Source organism: Dendrobates tinctorius, unplaced genomic scaffold (genome assembly GCF_039654945.1).
Source record: "Dendrobates tinctorius isolate UK_male_01 unplaced genomic scaffold, ASM3965494v1 ptg000246l, whole genome shotgun sequence".
Lineage (NCBI taxonomy): Eukaryota > Metazoa > Chordata > Amphibia > Anura > Dendrobatidae > Dendrobates > Dendrobates tinctorius.
In genome coordinates, this window is record NW_027361913.1 from 10,332,012 (window position 1) to 10,351,471 (window position 19,460).

Genomic DNA, 19,460 nt, shown 5'->3' on the forward strand with positions numbered 1-19,460 from the left:
AATCAAAAAATTTTTGGCACTCAACTCGTTGCAAAGATGAAGAATTTTTATTTGCAGTCACAAATATAGACATTTCGGCTGTATCAAATAGCCTTCATCAGTAAACAAGACTGCTCCTATCTCTATAATTTTGTGGACATTATATTGTATGACCAATAGTAAATTAGGTGCTATTGGAGGTGATACCATCCACCATGTAAGAACTGGTATATAAACCTGTAGATTTCAATGAGAAGGGGTAGTAGAGAAATATTCCAAACGAGGTCATATACAGGATTATTAGATCTGTGACTTTGAAAAGCTCCAAAGGTTGCACCAACCAGAAGTTGGCATAAAAATCCTATGGCTATGCCTGAAGGGAATTGTCCCAAAGGGGATTACTTGTGGGATTGTTAAATCCTGTGACTCATAGAAAACCCCAATTTCACGCTGTAAGAACAGCAGCTGGCTGTAGTTTCAAATGTCTTGTTGGTGGGTGGCAGCAGGACCTGTGTGAACACGGCATCCACCGCTGGCACCAGCGGTGGATGCCGTGTTCACACAGGTCCTGCTGCCACCCACCAACAAGACATTTGAAACTACAGCCAGCTGCTGTTCTTACAGCGTGAAATTGGGGTTTTCTATGAGTCACAGGATTTAACAATCCCACAAGTAATCCCCTTTGGGACAATTCCCTTCAGGTATAGCCATAGGATTTTTATGCCAACTTCTGGTGGTGCAACCTTTGGAGCTTTTCAAAGTCACAGATCTAATAATCCTGTATATGACCTCGTTTGGAATATTTCTCTACTACCCCTTCTCATTGAAATCTACAGGTTTATATACCAGTTCTTACATGGTGGATGGTATCACCTCCAATAGCACCTAATTTACTATTGGTCATACAATATAATGTCCACAAAATTATAGAGATAGGAGCAGTCTTGTTTACTGATGAAGGCTATTTGATACAGCCGAAACATCTATATTTGTGGCTGCAAATAAAAATTTTTCATCTTTGCAACGAGTTGAGTGCCAAAAATCTTCACTCTATGCAGACTTTCATATATCTTGCACTGAGGAGAGGCTTCGGTCAGGCCACTCTGTCATAAAGGCCTGACTGGTGGATGGCTGCAGTGATAGTTGCCTTTGTGGAACTTTCTCCCATCTCCCTAATTCATCTGTGGAGCTCAGCCACAGTGATCTTGGGCTTCTTTTTAACCTCTCTCACCATGGCTCTTCTCCCATGATTGCTCAGTTCGGCTGGACGGCCAGGTCTAGAAAGACTTCTGGTGGTCCCAAACTTCTTCCATTTAAGGATTATGGAGGCCACTGTGCCCTTAGGAACCTTGAGTACTGTAGAAATTATTTTGTAACCTTGGCCAGATCTGTGCCTTGCTACAAGTCTGTCTCTGAGCTCCTTGGCCAGTTCCTTTTGACCTCATGATTCTCATTTGTTCTGACGTGCACTGTGAGCTGTGAGGTCTTATATACACAGTTGTGTGCCTTTAAAAATCAAGTCCTAACAGTTTAATTAAACACAGCTGGACTCCAGTGAAGGAGTAGAACCATCTCAAGGAGGATCACAAGGAAATGGGCAGCATGTGAATTAAAAAGGAGTGTCTGAGCAAAGGGTCAGGAAAGATATATATCTTTGTACCGTGTTAGGCCAGTTTCACACGTCAGTGGCTCCGATACGTGTAGTCAGCGTCGGACTGGCCCACCGGAGAACCGGTGGATTCTCCGGTGGGCCCTGGCATCTGGTGGGCCCTGGCACCTGCTGGCATACAGGGCCAGCAGTTGCCTAGGGTCCCCGCTGCTCCAGGGGCCCCCAGCCAGTGGTGTGTCGCACACCATGCAGCTGCTATGGGGGCCCCTGCCAGCGGAGCAGCAGCGGGTGTCAGGAGGCAGGAGCCCCTGTCCCCGCTGCTAAAGAGAAATGAATATTCACTGCGAAGCAGTGAATATCATTTCAGGTCTCCACCCCCAGAGGCCCCGCCCCCAGCCCAGTAAGCCGCTCTGCAGACTACAGCTGTAAATCAGGGCCGGCGCCGCCCTCAGTCCTCTCTACTCCTGGCTCACAGCCAGTGCGCGATGACGTCACTACATCACGCACCCGCTGTGTGTCTGGCAGAGGGGGCAGCTCCTGACACTGAAGCCGGGATCAGCGTGGGAGCGAGGAGGAGAGGTGAGTATTGTGTTTTGTTTTGTTTTTTATATCTCTCTCGCTCTCTCTATCTATCTCTATATATATCTCTCTCTCTATCTCTCTTATATCTATCTTTCTATCTCTATCTATTATCTATATCTATCTATTTCTATATCTATCTATCTATCGCTCTATCTTTATATCTATCTTTCTATCTCTACATCTATCTCTATATCTTTCTATATATATATCTCTATATCTATCTATTATGTCTATCTATCTATCTATCTTACTCTATCTATCTCTATATTTATTATCTATCTAGCTACCATCTATATCTATCTATCTTTATCTATATATATATATATCTCTATCTAATATCTATATCTATCTCTATACCTATCTATTTATCTATCCGTTATCTATCTCTATATCTTTTCTCTGTATCTATCTATCTCTATATCTATATCTCTCGCTATCTATCGCTCTATCTCTATATCTATCTCTATATCTATATATATCTATCTCTATGTATCTCTATATCTATCTCTATATCTATTTCTCTCTATATCTATCTCTATATCTCTCTCTATAGCTATCTATCTATATATCTCTATCTATCTCTATATCTATCTCTCTGTATATCTATCTATCGCTCTATCTCTATAACTATCTATCTTTCTCTATCTATTTATCTCTATATCTTTTCTCTGTATCTATCTCTCTCTATATCTATATCTATCTATCTCTATATATATCTATTATCTCTATATCTATATCTATTTCTCTCTATATCTCTCTCTATATCTATCTTTCTATCTCTATATCTATCTCTATATCTATCTTTCTATCTATCTCTATATCTATCTATATCTATCTATTATGTCTATCTAGCTATCTCTATTATCTATATCTACCTATCTCTATATCTTTCTATCTTACTCTATCTCTATATCTATCTGTTATCTCTATATTTATTATCTATCTATCTCTATCTATTATCTATATCTATATCTATCTCTCTATCTATTTATCGATCTCTATCTATATCTCTCTATATCTATCTCTCTACCGCTCTCTCTATCTCTATCTATCTTTATATCTATATCTATCTATCTCTATATCTATCTATTATCTCTATATCTATCTACCTATCTATCTCTATATCTACATCTGTTTCTCTCTATATCTATCTCTATATCTCTATAGCTATCTATATATTATCTCTATCTATCTATCTATATATTATCTCTATATCTATCTATCTATCTATCTCTATATCTATCTCTATATCTATCTGTTATCTCTATATCTATCTCTATATCTATCTATCTATCTATCTATCTATCTCTATATCTATCTTTCTATCTAACACTATATCTCTATATCTATCTCTATATCTCATTATCTATCTATCTCTTTATCTATCTATTGATCTATCCATCTATATCTATATCTATCTATTATATCTATCTATTATCTCTATTATCTATATCTATCTATCCATCTATCTATCTAGCTATCTCTATATCTCTCTCTATATCTATCTTTCTAACTCTATATCTGTCGATCTCTATACATATCTCTATATCTAGCTATTATCTCTATATCTATCTCTATATCTATCTTTCTATATCTATCTGTCTCTATATCGATCTATCTATCTCTATATCTATTATCTCTATATCTATCTATCTCTCTATATATATATCTCTATATCTATCTATCTCTCTATATATATATCTCTATATCTATTTTTATTTATAGCCATCTATCTATATATATATATTTATCTCTATATCTATCTATATATGTCTATATTATTATTATTATTATTATATCTGTATATCTCTATCTATTATCTATCTCTATCTATATATCTATCTATCTCTATATCTTTCTATCTATAGCTATCTCTCTATATCTATCTATCTATCCATTATCTATTTTCTATCTATCTCTATATCTATCTACCTATCGATCTATCTATCTATCTATCTATCTATCTATCTATCTATCTATCTATCTTTCTTTCTATATCTATCTCTATCTATCTCTATCTATCTCTATGAATCTTTCTATCTATATCTATCCATTATCTACTTTCTATCCATTATCTACTATCTATCTCTATATCTATTTCTACATCTATCTTTCTATCTATATCTATCTAACTCTATATCTATATATCTATATAGCATTATACCCTATGAGGGGGGCATTATTCCCTATGAGGGGGGCAGTATTATACCCTATGAGGGGGCAGCATTATACCCTATGAGGAGGCAGCATTATACCCTATGAGGGAGTGCATTATACCCCTATGGGGGGCAGCATTATACCCTATGAGGGGGGCAGTATTATACCCTATGAGGGAGTGCATTATACCCCTATGGGGGGCAGCATTATACCCTATGAGGGGGCAGTATTATACCCTATGAGGGAGTGCATTATACCCCTATGGGGGGCAGCATTATACCCTATGAGGGGGGCAGCATTATACCCTATGAGGGGGCAGCATTATACCCTATGAGGGGGGCAGCATTATACCCTATGAGGGGGGCAGCATTATACCCTATGAGGGGGGCAGCATTATACCCTATGAGGAGGGGGCAGCATTATACCCTATGAGGGGGTGCATTATACCCTATGAGGAGGTGCATTATACCCTATGAGGGGGGTGCATTATACCCTATGAGGGGGGTGCATTATACCCTATGAGGGGGGCAGTATTATATTCTATGAGCTGGCTGCATTATATTCTATGAGATGGCTGCATTATACTATGTGAGGGGGCTGCTTTATATTCTATGAGGGGGCTACCCCAACTCCTGCTACATAATTAAGACATGTACAACCTTATATTATACCCGGATATTAGCGTGTTTTACCGCATAATTGGTGGTCTGGTATTTAACTCTATGCAGCTACATAGTGGGCCCCAAGAATGATTTTCTCTGGTGGGCCCAAGGTGTTCCAGTCCGACGCTGCGTGTAGTGACAGTTTTCTCACGTACCGGAGACACTGACACACATAGACACATTCTAATGAATGTGTCTATGCAGACGTCAGCATGTTTTCACAGACTGTGTGTCCGTGTGCAAAATACACTGACATGTCCGTTTTTGTGCAACAGCACGGATCACATGGACCCATACAAGTCAATGGGTCCGTGTAAACACGTACCGCACACGGATGGCGTCCGTGTGCCGTCCGTGTGCGGTTTTAGGAGTCATAGGGTTAATATTGAAACCAATTATTTCACTACAAGGACAGCATATGGATCACACACGGATGGTACACACAGATCACACACGGATGGCCTACGTATCCACACGGACACGGATAGCTCCGGTACTGGTTTTTCCGGTACCGGAATTATCTGGACATGTGAAACCGCCCTTAGCCAGTAGATAGAAGAATATTTAGAATTGAGAGTCCTCAGTGGTTGATACCGTTTTAATGGCTAACTGAAAAGATGGTAACAAATTGCAAGCTTTCGAGACTACTCAGGTCTCTTCATCAGGCTAGACTAATACAACTTCTTGTGTATAAATGTGATTCTTCAGATGTTGTATTAGTCTAGCCTGATGAAGAGTCCTGAGTCGTCTCGAAAGCTTGCAATTTGTTACCATCTTTTCAGTTAGCCATTAAAAGGTATCAACCACTGAGAACTCTCAATTCTAAGTATTCTTCTGAGCAAAGGGTCTGAATCCTTATGACCATGTGATATTTCAGTTTTCCTTTTTTAATAAATTTGCGAAAAATTCTACATTTGTTTTTTTTCAGTCAAGATGGGGTTACAGAGTGTACATGAATGAGGAAAAAAAAAAAAGAACTTTTTTGAATTTACCAAATGGTTGCAATGAAACCAAGGGTGAAAAATTTAAAGGGGTCTGAATACAGTTGTGCTCAAAAGTTTACATACCCTAGCGATTTTGGCCTGATAACATGCACAGAAGTTGACACAAATGTGTTTGAATGGCTACTAAAGGTAGTATCATCACATGTGACCTGTTTGCTTGTAATCAGTGTGTGTGCATAAAAGTTGAGTGAGTTTCTGGGATCCAGACAGACTCTGACATTTCTGGATTGTGAGTCATGAGGAAAGCAAAAGAATTGTCAACTGATCTACGGGAAAAGGTAATTGAACTGTATAAAACAGGAAAGGAATACAAAAAGATATCCAAGGAATTGATAATGCCAGTCAGCAGCATTCAAACTGTGATTAACAAATGGAAAATCAGAGGCTCTGTAAAAACAAAACCACAGTCAGGTAGACCAACAAAAATTTGGTCAACAAATGCCAGGAAAATTGTTCGGGATGCAAACAAAAACCCACAAACAACATCATCTGAAATACTGGACTCTTTGAAAACTAGCGTTGTGGCTGTTTCAAGATGCACAATAAGGAGGCACTTGAAGAAAAATGGGCTGCATGGTCGAGTTGCCAGAAGAAAGCCATTACTGTGCAAATGCCACAAAGTATCTCACCTACATAATGTAAAACAGCACAGAAACAAGCCTTAAAACTTCTGGAACAAGGTAATTTGGAGTGATGAGACCCAAATTGAACTTTTTGGCCACAACCATAAACTTTATATTTGGAGAGAGGACAACAAGGCCTATGATGAAAGGAACACCATTCCTACTGTAAAGCATGGAGGTGGATTGCAGATGTTTTGGGGCTGTGTGAGTTACAAAGGTACGGGAAGCTTGGTCAAAATAGAAGTAAAGATGAAAGCAGCAAATTTCAGCAAATACTGGAGGCAAATGTGCAATCATCAGCCCTGAAGCTGCGCATGGGATGTACTTGGACGTTCCAACATAACAATCCAAAAAACAAGGCCAAGTCGACCTGTCATTGGCTACAGCAGAACAAAGTGAAGGTTCTGGAGTGGCCATCTCAGTCTCCTGACCGCAATATCATTGAGCCACTCTGGAGAGATCTCAAGTGCGCCCAGTTCATGCTAGACAGCCCAGGAATTTACAGGAACTGGAGGCTTTTTGCCAAGAAGAGTGGCAGCTTTACCATCTGAGAAAATAAAGAACCTCATCCACAACTACCACAAAGACTTCAACCTGTCATTGATGTTAGAGGGGGCAAAACACAGTGTGACCTTTTGATCAGGGTCATTTTGATGTTTTGGGTTGTCATTATGATTTAAAAAGAGAAAACAGTAGTTTGACAATAAATGGCTGCACCCAACCACTAACCATGAGTGGAGAAAAAATTGTTGCATTATCATTCATTTTCTCTGAGAAAAGGGCAAGAAAGCAAAAAATTCTGCCAGGGTATGTAAACTTTTGAGCACAACTGTATTTTCCGTACCCACTGTATAAGGCCCTGTGCACACGTTGAGGATTTGGCCCTGCAGATCCGCAGCAGGTTCTCCTGTGTTGTACAGTACTATTCTATCCTATGTAAAATAAAAAACCCTGTGCACATGCTGTGGAAAAATCGGGTTCAGTTCTGCAGCATGTCAATTCTTTGTGTGGTTTCCGCAGGAAATCTGCACTAAATCCGCAGGTCATTTTACCTGCAGATTTAGCAAAATCCGCAGCACAATCCGCAACGTGTGCACATACCCTAACAGGTTTAATACTTTGCAACCCATAAGGTGAAATCCAAAAAAAATCTGAATCAAGATCTGCAACACATCAACATAACATATACATGCGGATTTTGCCATGGATTTCGATACAGATTTGTCTCAAATTAGCCGAAAATTTGTATGTGTGAAGTGAGCATCCCCCCAAGTCCACGTGTCCTGCTTTGATTTTCTAGACATCTTGCAGTTTGGTGATGCAAACATGTGTTGAGCTATAGTGCTGGTGCCAGACTAAAGGAATTTTACTGAGCAATGAAATTGATCTTGGCAAGTGAGACTCTTCGTGTAAGAAATAATTATTTTATCATGCATCAATGTATTTTCCCTCAGAGGGCTCATTAATGGGTGTAGGTAAAGGCATAGTGGCTTCGGATCACTGCAGGCATAAAGGAGAAGCTGCTTGTTTCTAGATTCTGACTCCATGAGAAAAAGCTTCTCTTTAAAGTGAGGCATACATACAGGGGTTGGACAAAATAATGGAAACACCTGGAAACATCAACAAAAGTTAGTTTAATATGGTGTAGGTCCACCTTTTGCGGCGATTACATCCTCAATTCTCCAAGGTATGGATTCATGCAAGGTGTGAATTGTTTCCAAAGGAATTGTAGCCCATTCTTCAGTTAAAACACCCTCCAGTTCTTTGAGCGACGATGGCGGCGGAAATCAACGTCTAACTTGAATCTCTAAAATCGACCATAAATGCTCAATAATGTTGAAGTCTGGGGATTGTGGGGGACAGATGAGATGCTCAACTTCATTACAATGTTCCTCGTGCCATGCTTTAGCGATTCTAGCTGTATGAATTGGTGCATTATCATCCTGAAAGATGGCGTTCCCCTCCAGGAACAGTGCTTGAACCATAGGATGCACTTGGTCGCCCAAAATGCCTAAATAATCGCGGCTGTTAATTTTTCCATGAAGGGATATCATTGGCCCAGCGGAGCTCCACGAATTAGCACCCCAAATCATCACAGAACCTCCTCCCTGTTTTACGGTTGGGAGAAGGCAGTCTGGATGGAATGCTTCTTTCGGCTGTCTCCAAACGTATACGAGGTCGGAAATAGGGTAAACAATGATTCGTCTGAGAATATCACATGTTTACACTGTTCGTGGGGCCTATTCTGGAGGTTTCTACACCACTCTAAAAGCTTGGAAACATTTGTCATTGAGAGCAGCGGTTTCCTAATTGCAGCTCTTCCGTGGAATCCAGATTTGTGCAGCTCCCGACGAACAGTTTTCGTGGAAACTGGGTTCTATAGGTGTTCAATGAGCTCAGCAGTGATTTTCAGAGCCATGGTCTTGCGATCCTCTCTCACAATTCGCTTTAGAGTCTGACGGTCTCTCTCAGTCAACTTCGACTTTCGGCTGGACCTGTGCTTTGCTGCGGACGTTTTTCCTTCTCTTTCAAACGCAGTCATTACTTTGGAGACAGTACCTCTTGACATGCCAAGCATTCGGGCACTTTTTGTTACACTAGCGCCTGCCATACGAGCACCAACAATTTGGCCTCTTTTAAAATCCGAGAGGTCTGCCATTGGTATCAGGTTTTCATCAATGTTCTTACAATTCTGCAAAACAAACAGTTAATTTACATACACATATCACATAAAACAAATAATCAACTACAAAACATTACCATATGTCACGGTTTGCATGTTTATAACATTTTCGAAGATTATGATGCAAAAACGTTAGGTGTTTCCATTATTTTGTCCAACCCCTGTAGATGATACTACATAATCTATGTACATACTGCATGTTCATTGCTGTATTACAGATCCATGCAACATGGATCCGATGTACTGTATGGCCGTGTGCCTAAGGCGTCAAAGGATTATTCTATAGTATGAAGGACAAATTCCCCAATGCTGTAGGTCCAACCTCTATGTTCCCCAGTGTTCCTGAGAGCGGGTACCTGGGCACCATGCTCTGGAGAGCCGTTGTGTGAATGCCGCAGAGCTGCATTTGCTGGACTTCTAATTCATTGTTGATGGGATTACTGGAGAAAAAATTGACTGGCTACTGACCTGAACGTAATAGCCTCATACGTGCCTAAAGGGGCCTTTACACATAGCGATATCGCTAAAGCGTCACCGATTTTGTGACGCAGCAGCGATATGTGTGATACTTACCTCCGACCGGCTCCCTCGCTGTCTGTCGCTGATCGCGCAGCTCCATTTCTCGTCGGTTGCTTCCTGCTGGCGCCGACGAGCGACACGTGGACGTGGGTGGGAGGACGTCAGGATCCCGGCGTGTGAAAGGTAAGTAACCACCGCTGCTGCGTCGCTACGTCGCTGTGAGATCTGCCTGTGTGGCAACTCACTAGCGACCATTTAGCGATGCACCAGCGATCATGACGGGGTCGTATCGTTGTCGGGATCGCTGGTGCATCGCTAAATGTAAAGGGGCCTTAAGTTAGGGTCAGGAGATTCGTGGCTTGTCGGCACATTATGGCCCATACTCTGACCATGGGCATGAATTTTGCCTTAGTTTGAGATGTCTGTGTATGGTCCCTACTAGTTTATTCATTTTAAGGGTCGTTTGATAGGCAGATAGCAGCATTCTTTGTATAAAACAAGCACAGACTATATAAGTTGGGCAGTGAATTGAAGCCCCTAAAATCCCTCAACATGTGACATTAATAAAGCACTACTGAGGGGCAGATGTAAACCACAGGTGTAATGTGTAAATCATTTTGCAACCTCCTCAGTAAACCAACTCATTGGAGAATACTCTTGAACATAGAAGATACATACAAAATGGCTGCCACCCCTCTACACTCCCCTGATCATTGTAACCATATTGCAATCTTAGCTGATACATTCTTTGCTAAGAAATCCTTTCACAGCAAGACAGGACGGTGTATTTTGTGATTCACTCACTACTATGTCGTGTCTGTGTGTCTGCCTCACCCGTGGTATGAGTAAGGTGATCTGTGTGGGTGTGGCGTGGGAGTTGGGCATTTTGGATAAAAATTTGTTCTCTTTATTGGCCGTACGTCTATATGATTTTTACTTTAAACTTGTTTGCCTCATATTTCATTTATTCGGTCGGGTCTCAGGTTGTGCTGTATTATGCAGATACTATGCAACACCACTTCTGGGGAAGAATACTGCTATTATGGCACTGGGTACCATGTGGCACCACAGAGGGTCAGGTGTGTCACTACATTTCTAAACTGAAATCAGCAATTCCTGTCAAAAATTTTAGTTTTCTCAAATTTGATGTCTAGAAACTCCGATTAAAAAACATGTTCTGTTCATTGTGTTACAGATTCCCTGATAGCAAACCATGGCAAATCCTCATGCCTGCGGCTATGCATGATTATTTCCTTTTTAAATGGGCCTTGAATTTCTACATTCATACAAATGTCATGTGTGGTTGTGTTGTATCATAACACTCTTTGGTGCATTTTTCAAGCTGAATTTTTGGTCTATAGTAATAACCTTTTCGTCATGGAGAATAGCCATATAAAATATTCTATTATTTTTACCATTAATTTTTTTTTTTTTTTAATCATGTAATTTTTTTGTTTTTTACTTTCTAACTTTAGGGCAGCACCATGAATCTAGAAAAACTCAGCAAACCAGAGTTGCTGACACTACTAAGCATCTTAGAGGGGGAGCTGGAAGCCCGAGAGCTTGTAATCGAGGCAATTAAGGTACGTTTTGTGTTGCCGCTCATTATTTTTGTTTAACTCTACCGACAGAGAAGTAAAATGAAAACTTAAAAAGCAACACATTTTTGATCTGTGACTTAAAACATTTATTAATCTATAAAAAATATTTAGAATTGAGAGTCCTTAGTGGTTGACCCCTTTTAATGACTAACTGAAAAGATGGTAACAAATTGTAAGCTTTCAACACTACTCCGGTCTCTTCATCAGGCATAGACTAATACAAAATCTGAAGAGTCACATTTATACACCACACAGCACAGAAATAATGCAATTGATAAGACAAGTGACGTGAAGCAGAACTATCATTATGGGAGAGGGGTAAACACTGGTGGCCATAAATATTGGAACAGTTCATAGATAAAAAGTATGAAAGTTTTATTGTCCTCTGATTTGGGTCTGGTTCTGAGTTGTGATTCCCCCACAAGGTCTGAGGAGAAAATTCCTTAATTGATGTATGTCAGGAAAATATGAATACTTCCTAAAATTCTATGTACACTTCCAGTGCTCGTGCTGCCCCTCTCCCATTTCGTTTTTGCGGTGTAGCACTGATCATCTCATGCAGGCTTGTAGCTGCAGCTTCCAGCCCCCTACCCTCCACCTTGTTGGAATGTCCACCCGCCCCCTCCCTCCAGCTATACTAGTTTGTGTAATGTGAGATCCTGGTCTGCCCGGCTCAAGACGGAAGTAAAGGTTTAGAGCGTGTCCTTTGTTTATTCAAACCCAAATTTAAGAACCCATGATAAAGCCTAGAGACAGGAAGTTTTTAGAATCTGCATAATTAGAGCTATTCACAGCAGCGTTTTGTAGCTTATGCGGACGCCAGAAACCAAGAAACGGATTTCTGCCCGCCCACACCACCCAGACGCGTCATGTCTGGTTTTAAACGAAAGATAATGTCGTAATAAGAAAAATGATACCGCTGTTGTTCGTTTCCAAGGTTTTCACCAGAGTTATGACAAATAGAAGTTTTTAAGAACTTTTGAGAAGAGGGCGTACATCCTCTAGCTCAGCCCCCCCCCCCCCAGTGAGATCAGCAAGGGAAAGGTATAAATCTTGGATGCCCTATTAGGAAGGGGTCTTTTGCCTGGGGAATCAACTAAATGAAGCTGCGTAGGTGTACCCTTTTGTTCTGGGACAGTCCCCCCCCCCCCCCATGGGCAAAGCATACCACTGACTGATATGCATAAGTTCTTATTTTAATCCCTTTATTTCTGTCTGTATATACTGTATTTTGTCTCTTTTGTAACACCTTTTGGATTTTTGTAAACACTGCCTATATTTTCTGGAGTAAATCTATCAAATTTACTAGTTTAGTTTTCCTTGCTCTAAGAATGAACTGCCACGACTTCCGTGCTAAATTACGCTACCCTGTGGTTGGGCTCCTGAGCCGATGTTGGTTTTAATGTCAAAAGAGGAGCTGGTGAATCATAGTGTTCTGGGGGGGTTTGGGACACCCTGGCAGTGACTGGAACTGAGATTTATGTGTGTATTTCCAGCCTGAGATTGGGGATAGATATACCGCCCTTACTGCAGAGTAACCAATAGCCAGTACACGGCAAGGCAGCCTTTCTAGCAACTACTTACCTTAGGTGTAGTTCTCTGACTGACCTGAGGGAAAGGGGGGCACCAGCTCTGAATCAGGAACTGAGAGTGGGATAGACAAGTAGAATCCCTGACAATGTAAAAAGACATAAATCCATGTGACACATTCATTCCTGCACTGAGTCTGTCAAAGATTGTGATGAGTTTATACTCCCAGAATCCTCTGTCTCTGAGATTTGAAGTTACCTTTTACCATGGACATGAAATTATTTGTATGAAAAGGTAACTTCAAATCTCAGAGCGATAGAAGAGTCTGGGAGTATAAACTTATAACGACCTTTGACACACTAAGTGCAGGAATGAATGTGTCGCATGGATTTATGTCAATTAAGGAACTTGCTCCTCAGATCTTGTGGGGGCATGACAACACAGAACCAGACCCCAATCAGAGGACAATAAAACTTTCATACTCCTTATCTATGAACTGTTCCAATATTTATGGCCACAACTATTTATCCCTCTCCCATAATGATAGTTCTGCTTCACGTCACTTGTCTTATCTGCTGCTCTATTGCGTTATTTCTGTGCTGTTTTGTGTATAAATATGTGACTCTTCAGATTTTGTGTTAGTCTAGCTTGATGAAGATACTGGAGTAGTCTCAAAAGCTTGCAATTTACCATCTTTTCAGTTAGCCATTAAAAGGTATCAACCACAGAGGACTCTCAATTCTAATTATTTTGCTATCTACTGGCTAACACGGTACAAAGATATACCGTATATACTGGTGTATAAGCCGAGATTTTCAGCCCATTTTTTGGGGCTGAAAGTCCCCCTCTCAGCTTATACGCGAGTCATATCCCGGGGGTGGGAGGAGGAGCGGGGGTGTCAGAGACCATACTCACCCCCTCCTGGCACGTCTCTGCAGCCCCTGCTTCTCCAGCGGTCGTCTTCTTCCTGCTTTCAGCGGTCACGTGGTACCGCTCATTAAATTCATGAATATGCGCATATTCATAAGTGCAATGAGCGGTACCACATGACTGCTGAACGCAGGAAGAAGATGACCGCTGGAGAAGCAGGGGTTGCAGAGAAGACCGTGCGCCAGGAGGGGGTGAGTATGACGGGGGCAGAGCAATATTCACCTGTCCCCGTTCCATCGACGTGCACCGCTGTGTCTTTGGGTCCTCCTTCACCAGAGGGCGTGATGACGTAGTCAGTGCGTGCCCTCTGATGAACGTCACTGCAGAGACCTGGGAGACACAGCGGTGGACGGCGCTGGAACAGGGACTGGTAAATATCGCCAGTGCCGGAGGCTCAGGACACCGGCACCTGGCCCCCCAGTGACGAAGAGGTGAGTATGTCATTTTTTTTTTTAATTGCAGCAGCGGCAGCAACAAGTAAGGGGTATTTATGGAGCATCTAATGGGGCAGCATTAACCCTTGTGCAACAGCATATTATGGCGGGTATTTATGGAGCATTTTACGGGACAGCATATCGGGGGTATTTATGGAGCATCTTACAGGGCAGCATTAACCCTTGTGCAGCAGCATATGGGGGTGTTTATGGAGCATCTTATGGGGCAGCATTAACCCTTGTGCAGCAGCATAATATGGGGGGGTATTTAAGGAGCATCTTATGGGGCAGCATTAACCCTTGTGCAGCAGCATATTATGGGGGGTATTTATGGATCATCTTATGGGCAGCATTAACCCTTGTGCAGCAGCATATTATGGGGGTATTTATGGAGCATCTTACGGGGCAGCATTAACCCTTGTGCAGCAGCATATGGGGGGTATTTATGGAGCATCTTACAGGGCAGCATTAACCCTTGTGCAGCAGCATATGGGGGGTATTTATGGAGCATCTTACGGGGCAGCATTAACCCTTGTGCAGCAGCATATGGGGGTTTTTATTTATGGAGCATCTTCTTGGATCACCATTAACCCTTGGCTTATACATGAGTCAATAAATTTTCCCAGTTTTTTGAGGCAAAATTAGGGGGGTCGGCTTATACACGAGTATATACGGTATATCTTTCCGTTATTAATCTATAATAACTTTTTTGCATTCTTCTTCTGCAATGTTTTGTACAGCCTCTGAAAGATTCTCTCTAAGGCTATGTTCACATGTTGCGTTTTTTTGCTGCTTTTTTGTTCAAATTAAAAGCTGTGTTTTTCAGTACCAGCAAAAGCTGAGATTTCAGAAAGCCCATGCACACACACTGATTTCTTAATGTTTTTTTTCCTAAAGCTGCAGCATGTCTTTCAGCTGGTTTTTTTTTTTTTGCAGCGTTTTTTCCCCATTTTTTTCACCTATAGAAAACAATAAGGAAATGCAAAAGCACAGCTATCAGGTTTTGCTGCAGAAAACTCAGAAACAGCATGCACAAGCGACAAATGCACTTGAAAAATGCAGTCTGCAGAAACAAACGCAGCAAAAAACGCAATGTTGGAACATTGCCTAAGAAAAGATTCTGATCCCTGTGAAAGTGTATTCTCATGTTATGGTATATATCCCACACCGAGGCGTTCCAGGCAAGGTGAAGAGAATCGGTGGGAGTGAAAAACCAGAATGATTGTTGGAGCTGCTTACCATGTATCCTTAGGGTTCCTATGGTTGAACTCTCAACAATCACGGACAGTGCTAGAATATACCTTCTCGTCACTTTTTGCAGCTCGATTCATGAAGCTGTTTTGTCCGTTTTCACCTTTTTTCACCTTTGAATGCATTCAATTATTACAGAATATGAAGTTGTGCAAAAATTCTGTGACTTTTGGTGTTTTCCTCGCTAATTTGAGACAGCTTTGCTACAGTGAGTGGAGCTGGGGGGTGACGGGGACTGAAAGACCTCCCAACAAATTTATAAAAAGTTGTGGCGTACTTTACGCCAGAAATATTACTCCGGTCTCTGGACTGCATTAACATTTGTTGTGAAGGCGCACGGCGGTGCTTACAAGTTTAAATATGTGCCTTAGTCATTACGTTGATGTGGGTCTCGTAATGAATTAGGCGCATCTTATACCATCAATCCGATAATTAAGACTGGCGTGCACAACCCCTGTCTAAGGGTGGTTTCACATTAGCGTTTGGAGGCACAGTGGACTCTCGCCGTGAAGCTCTGCCCCCTGCCGCGCCTCCTCCAGTCTGCTCCGCCTATGGGCGCATGCCGCTGCATGCGGCCTGCGTTCTCTATCTTTAGCATTGGGTACGCAGGCCGTGCGCAGGTATGCTTTTGCTGCCGCATGCGTCCTTTTGACGGTGAGGCGACCTGCGCCAAACAGGGGGCGGAGCTTCACGGCGAGCATCCGCTGCGCCTCCAAACGCTAATGTGAAACTAGCCTTAAACAGTCGGGTCCGTAGTTTTGTGACAAAAGAGCCAGTATAAAGTTTAACTCTGTGAGTTAAATCTCTGCACTTTCCGTGCCTAGGAGTCCAGGAGGCGGTGCTAATCTATGACTGCTAGCTACCTCCGTATACGTACTCTTAAAGAGTAGGCTATCAACCTAGCAAGGCTGGATTTAGAGCTGTTTGGGTGTCTAAGATATCTGAGAGGCCTCTTTACTGTATGAAGAAAAAAAAGTTACTTGTACTTTTTCTTACGAGCTCTCTCCCATGCTCTTTAACATGTTTCTTAGTATTTTGCAGAGCCTGTGTATCTCGCACAATGGCGGGTGGATAGATCACGTCATTGCATTCCTCACTACCGTTTGCACAATATTATTGCCATTCCTTATCTGTGACACGCGACTGAGCTGGCCTCGATCTGTCATCTCGCTGTCCTTTTAAACCTACACTGTGGCATGTGAGCCGCCTATTCTTTTCAGGTTTAATTCTGTCATTTAGCTCTCGGATGCAGTGTGATTTGCTGCAATTCCTGTGCCATTTTTATATATTTGTACAATTTTTGGCACAGCTATGCTACGTTCCCACAATGAGCTTTTGGTGCATTTTTGACCTGTCAAAAACGCAGCGTCTCGCAGTTGTAGCAAAGTGGATAGATTTATAGTAATCTCATGCCCGCTGTGCTTCTTTTTAACACTGCGTACACAATCTGTGGTGCGTTTTTCAAAACCGCAGCATGTTGTGGGAACGTAGCCTTTGACTTGGAGTGATGTGTGGATTTGTAGGGCACACATTGTTTATTTCTGTATTTAATACACCTGCGGCTTTAAGATAAGGAATGATATCAGTAATGTATCTTTGCGCACATCCCAGTGAGACGGCCCTACCCACATGCTCTGTCACGCCATTCAAGGATTTGATTTCCCAATATGGGCCATTTGCAGAAGTGCTGCCGAGCTCTGAGCTCTTTAGCAGGACTCTGAAAGGCTTGTGTGCCAAGATTAAACCCCTGAGCTGATTTAAATGCCTTAATAAGGGCTCAGAGCAGTAAATATTTAAATCCACTTGTTAGAAACAAAATTTGTTTTCATCCCATCCTGTGATCGGTCACAGTGGCCCTTAAGTCAGTGTGGCCAGCTGGTCCTCGGGTATAGTGCTTTTTACTATATGGACATTGCATGTGAATCTAATATTTAGTCTATGAAAATCCTTCGTATCCCTGCAAATAAACACTTCTTACATGTGTAATTCAAGCCAGTATGTGCACAGTGTACTGTGGGAGTATATACAATTACTAGATGGTGGCCCGATTCTATCGCATTGGGTATTCTAGAGTCTCTGTTAAAATAAAAAAGTTATATACTCACCTTCCGACGGCCCCTGGACTTTTTCTCTCCTCTCCATGCTCCCGGCATCTTCCGGTCCCAGTAGTGCTTTGCGCGAAACACCGCTGATGACGTCGCGCTCACGTGAGTGACGTCATCTCTGTCCCTTCTTGCTAATCATTACTGGGACCGGAAGATGCCGGGAGCGTGGTGAGAGGCGGGACAGAATCCGGGGGCTGTCGGAAGGTGAGTATATGACTATTTTTTATTTTAACAGAGACTCTAGAATACCCGATGCGATAGAATCGGGCCACCATCTAGTGTATTATACTCATGTTACACCCAGAGCTGCTGTCACTGTTCTGCTGTTATCTAATGTATTGTACTCCAGTTACACCCAGAGCTGCTGTCACTGTTCTGCTGTTATCTAATGTATTGTACTCCAGTTACTCCCAGAGGCAGTTACTGTTCTGCTTTTACCTAATGTATTGTAGTCCAGTTACACCCAGAGCTGCAGTCACCATTCTGCTCTTACCTAATGTATTATACTCCTGTTACAGCCAGAGCTGCAGTCACTGTTCAGATCTTATCAAATGTATTGTACTCAAGTTACACCCAGAGCTGCAGTCACTGTTCTGCTCTTACCTAATGTATTGTACGCAAGTTACACCCAGAGCTGCAGTCACTGTTCTGCTGTTACCTAATGTATTGTACTCCAGAATATGTACAGGACTGTGCCTGTGTAATGAGCGACGCAGCAGTGATGCCTTTAACGGCTGTAATGTGCCTGTACAATAAGCAATGCAGCCGTTTTGCCGCGACGACTAAGCAACTGTCGCTGATTGGTCGTGGCCTAACTGCCGCGACCAATCAGCGAGGTGGGATTTCCATTACAGACAGACAGAGACAGAATTAGACAATTATATAGTAGATTAGAGTAGGAGGAACTCTAGCTCCTGCAGAGAATATGGACGTCATAGAAGAGGAAAAAGGTTGTCCTTTGTAGGATTGGTTCTCCATGTATACTATCCGCCATTCTTTAGATATTCTACACTGCTCAAAAAAATAAAAGGAACCCTCAAATAACACATCCTAGATCTGAATGAATGAAATATTCTCATTGAAGACTTTGTTCTGTACAAAGTTGAATGTGCTGACAACAAAATCACACAAAAATCATCAATGGAAATCAAATTTATTACCCAATGGAGGCTTGGATTTGGAGTCACACACAAAATTAAAGTGGAATGTAATGTACTTAAAACAAGTCAAAATGAGGCTCAGCATTGTGTGTGGCCTCCACGTGCCTGTATGACCTCCCTACAGTACAACACCTGGGCATGCTCCTGATGAGGCGGCGGATGGTCTCCTGAGGGATCTCCTCCCAGACCTGGAATAAAGCATCCGCCAACTCCTGGACAATCTATGGTGCAACGTGACGGTGGATGGAGCAAGACATGATGTCCCAGATGTGCTAAATCGGATTCAGGTCTGGGGAATGGGCGGGCCAGTCCATAGCTTCAATGCCTTCATCTTGCAGGAACTGCTGACACACTCCAGCCACATAAGGTCTGGCATTGTCCTGCATTAGGAGGAACCCAGGGCCAACCGCACCAGCATATGGTCTCACAAGGGGTCTGAGGATCTCATCTCGGTACCTAATGTGTTATGAATGGGTCACCAAGGAGGATAGCAGGCCCAGGCTAAGCCACAGAAAACCAGAGAGGTTGGAAACTAAGCGGATTGCAGACCCCTGATCCTGTCCACGCAACTAGCAGTAGCCGTGGAGCGTACCTACGATGATCCTAGACGCCTCGGCACAGCCGGATAGCT

The 19,460-nt window shown here is 42.2% G+C and overlaps 1 protein-coding gene across 4 annotated transcripts in view; it reads left to right on the forward strand.

Annotated features, from left to right (window-relative positions):
* Positions 1 to 19,460, forward strand: part of CTTNBP2NL (CTTNBP2 N-terminal like) — a 98,240-nt gene that overhangs the window by 40,697 nt on the left and 38,083 nt on the right. For all 4 annotated transcript variants that reach the window (XM_073557292.1, XM_073557291.1, XM_073557290.1 and 1 more), the window contains one exon: positions 11,294 to 11,401. In XM_073557292.1, coding sequence (XP_073413393.1) covers positions 11,303 to 11,401 — 99 coding nt within the window. In that variant the 5' untranslated portion in view covers positions 11,294 to 11,302. The remainder of the gene's footprint in view (positions 1 to 11,293; positions 11,402 to 19,460) is intronic.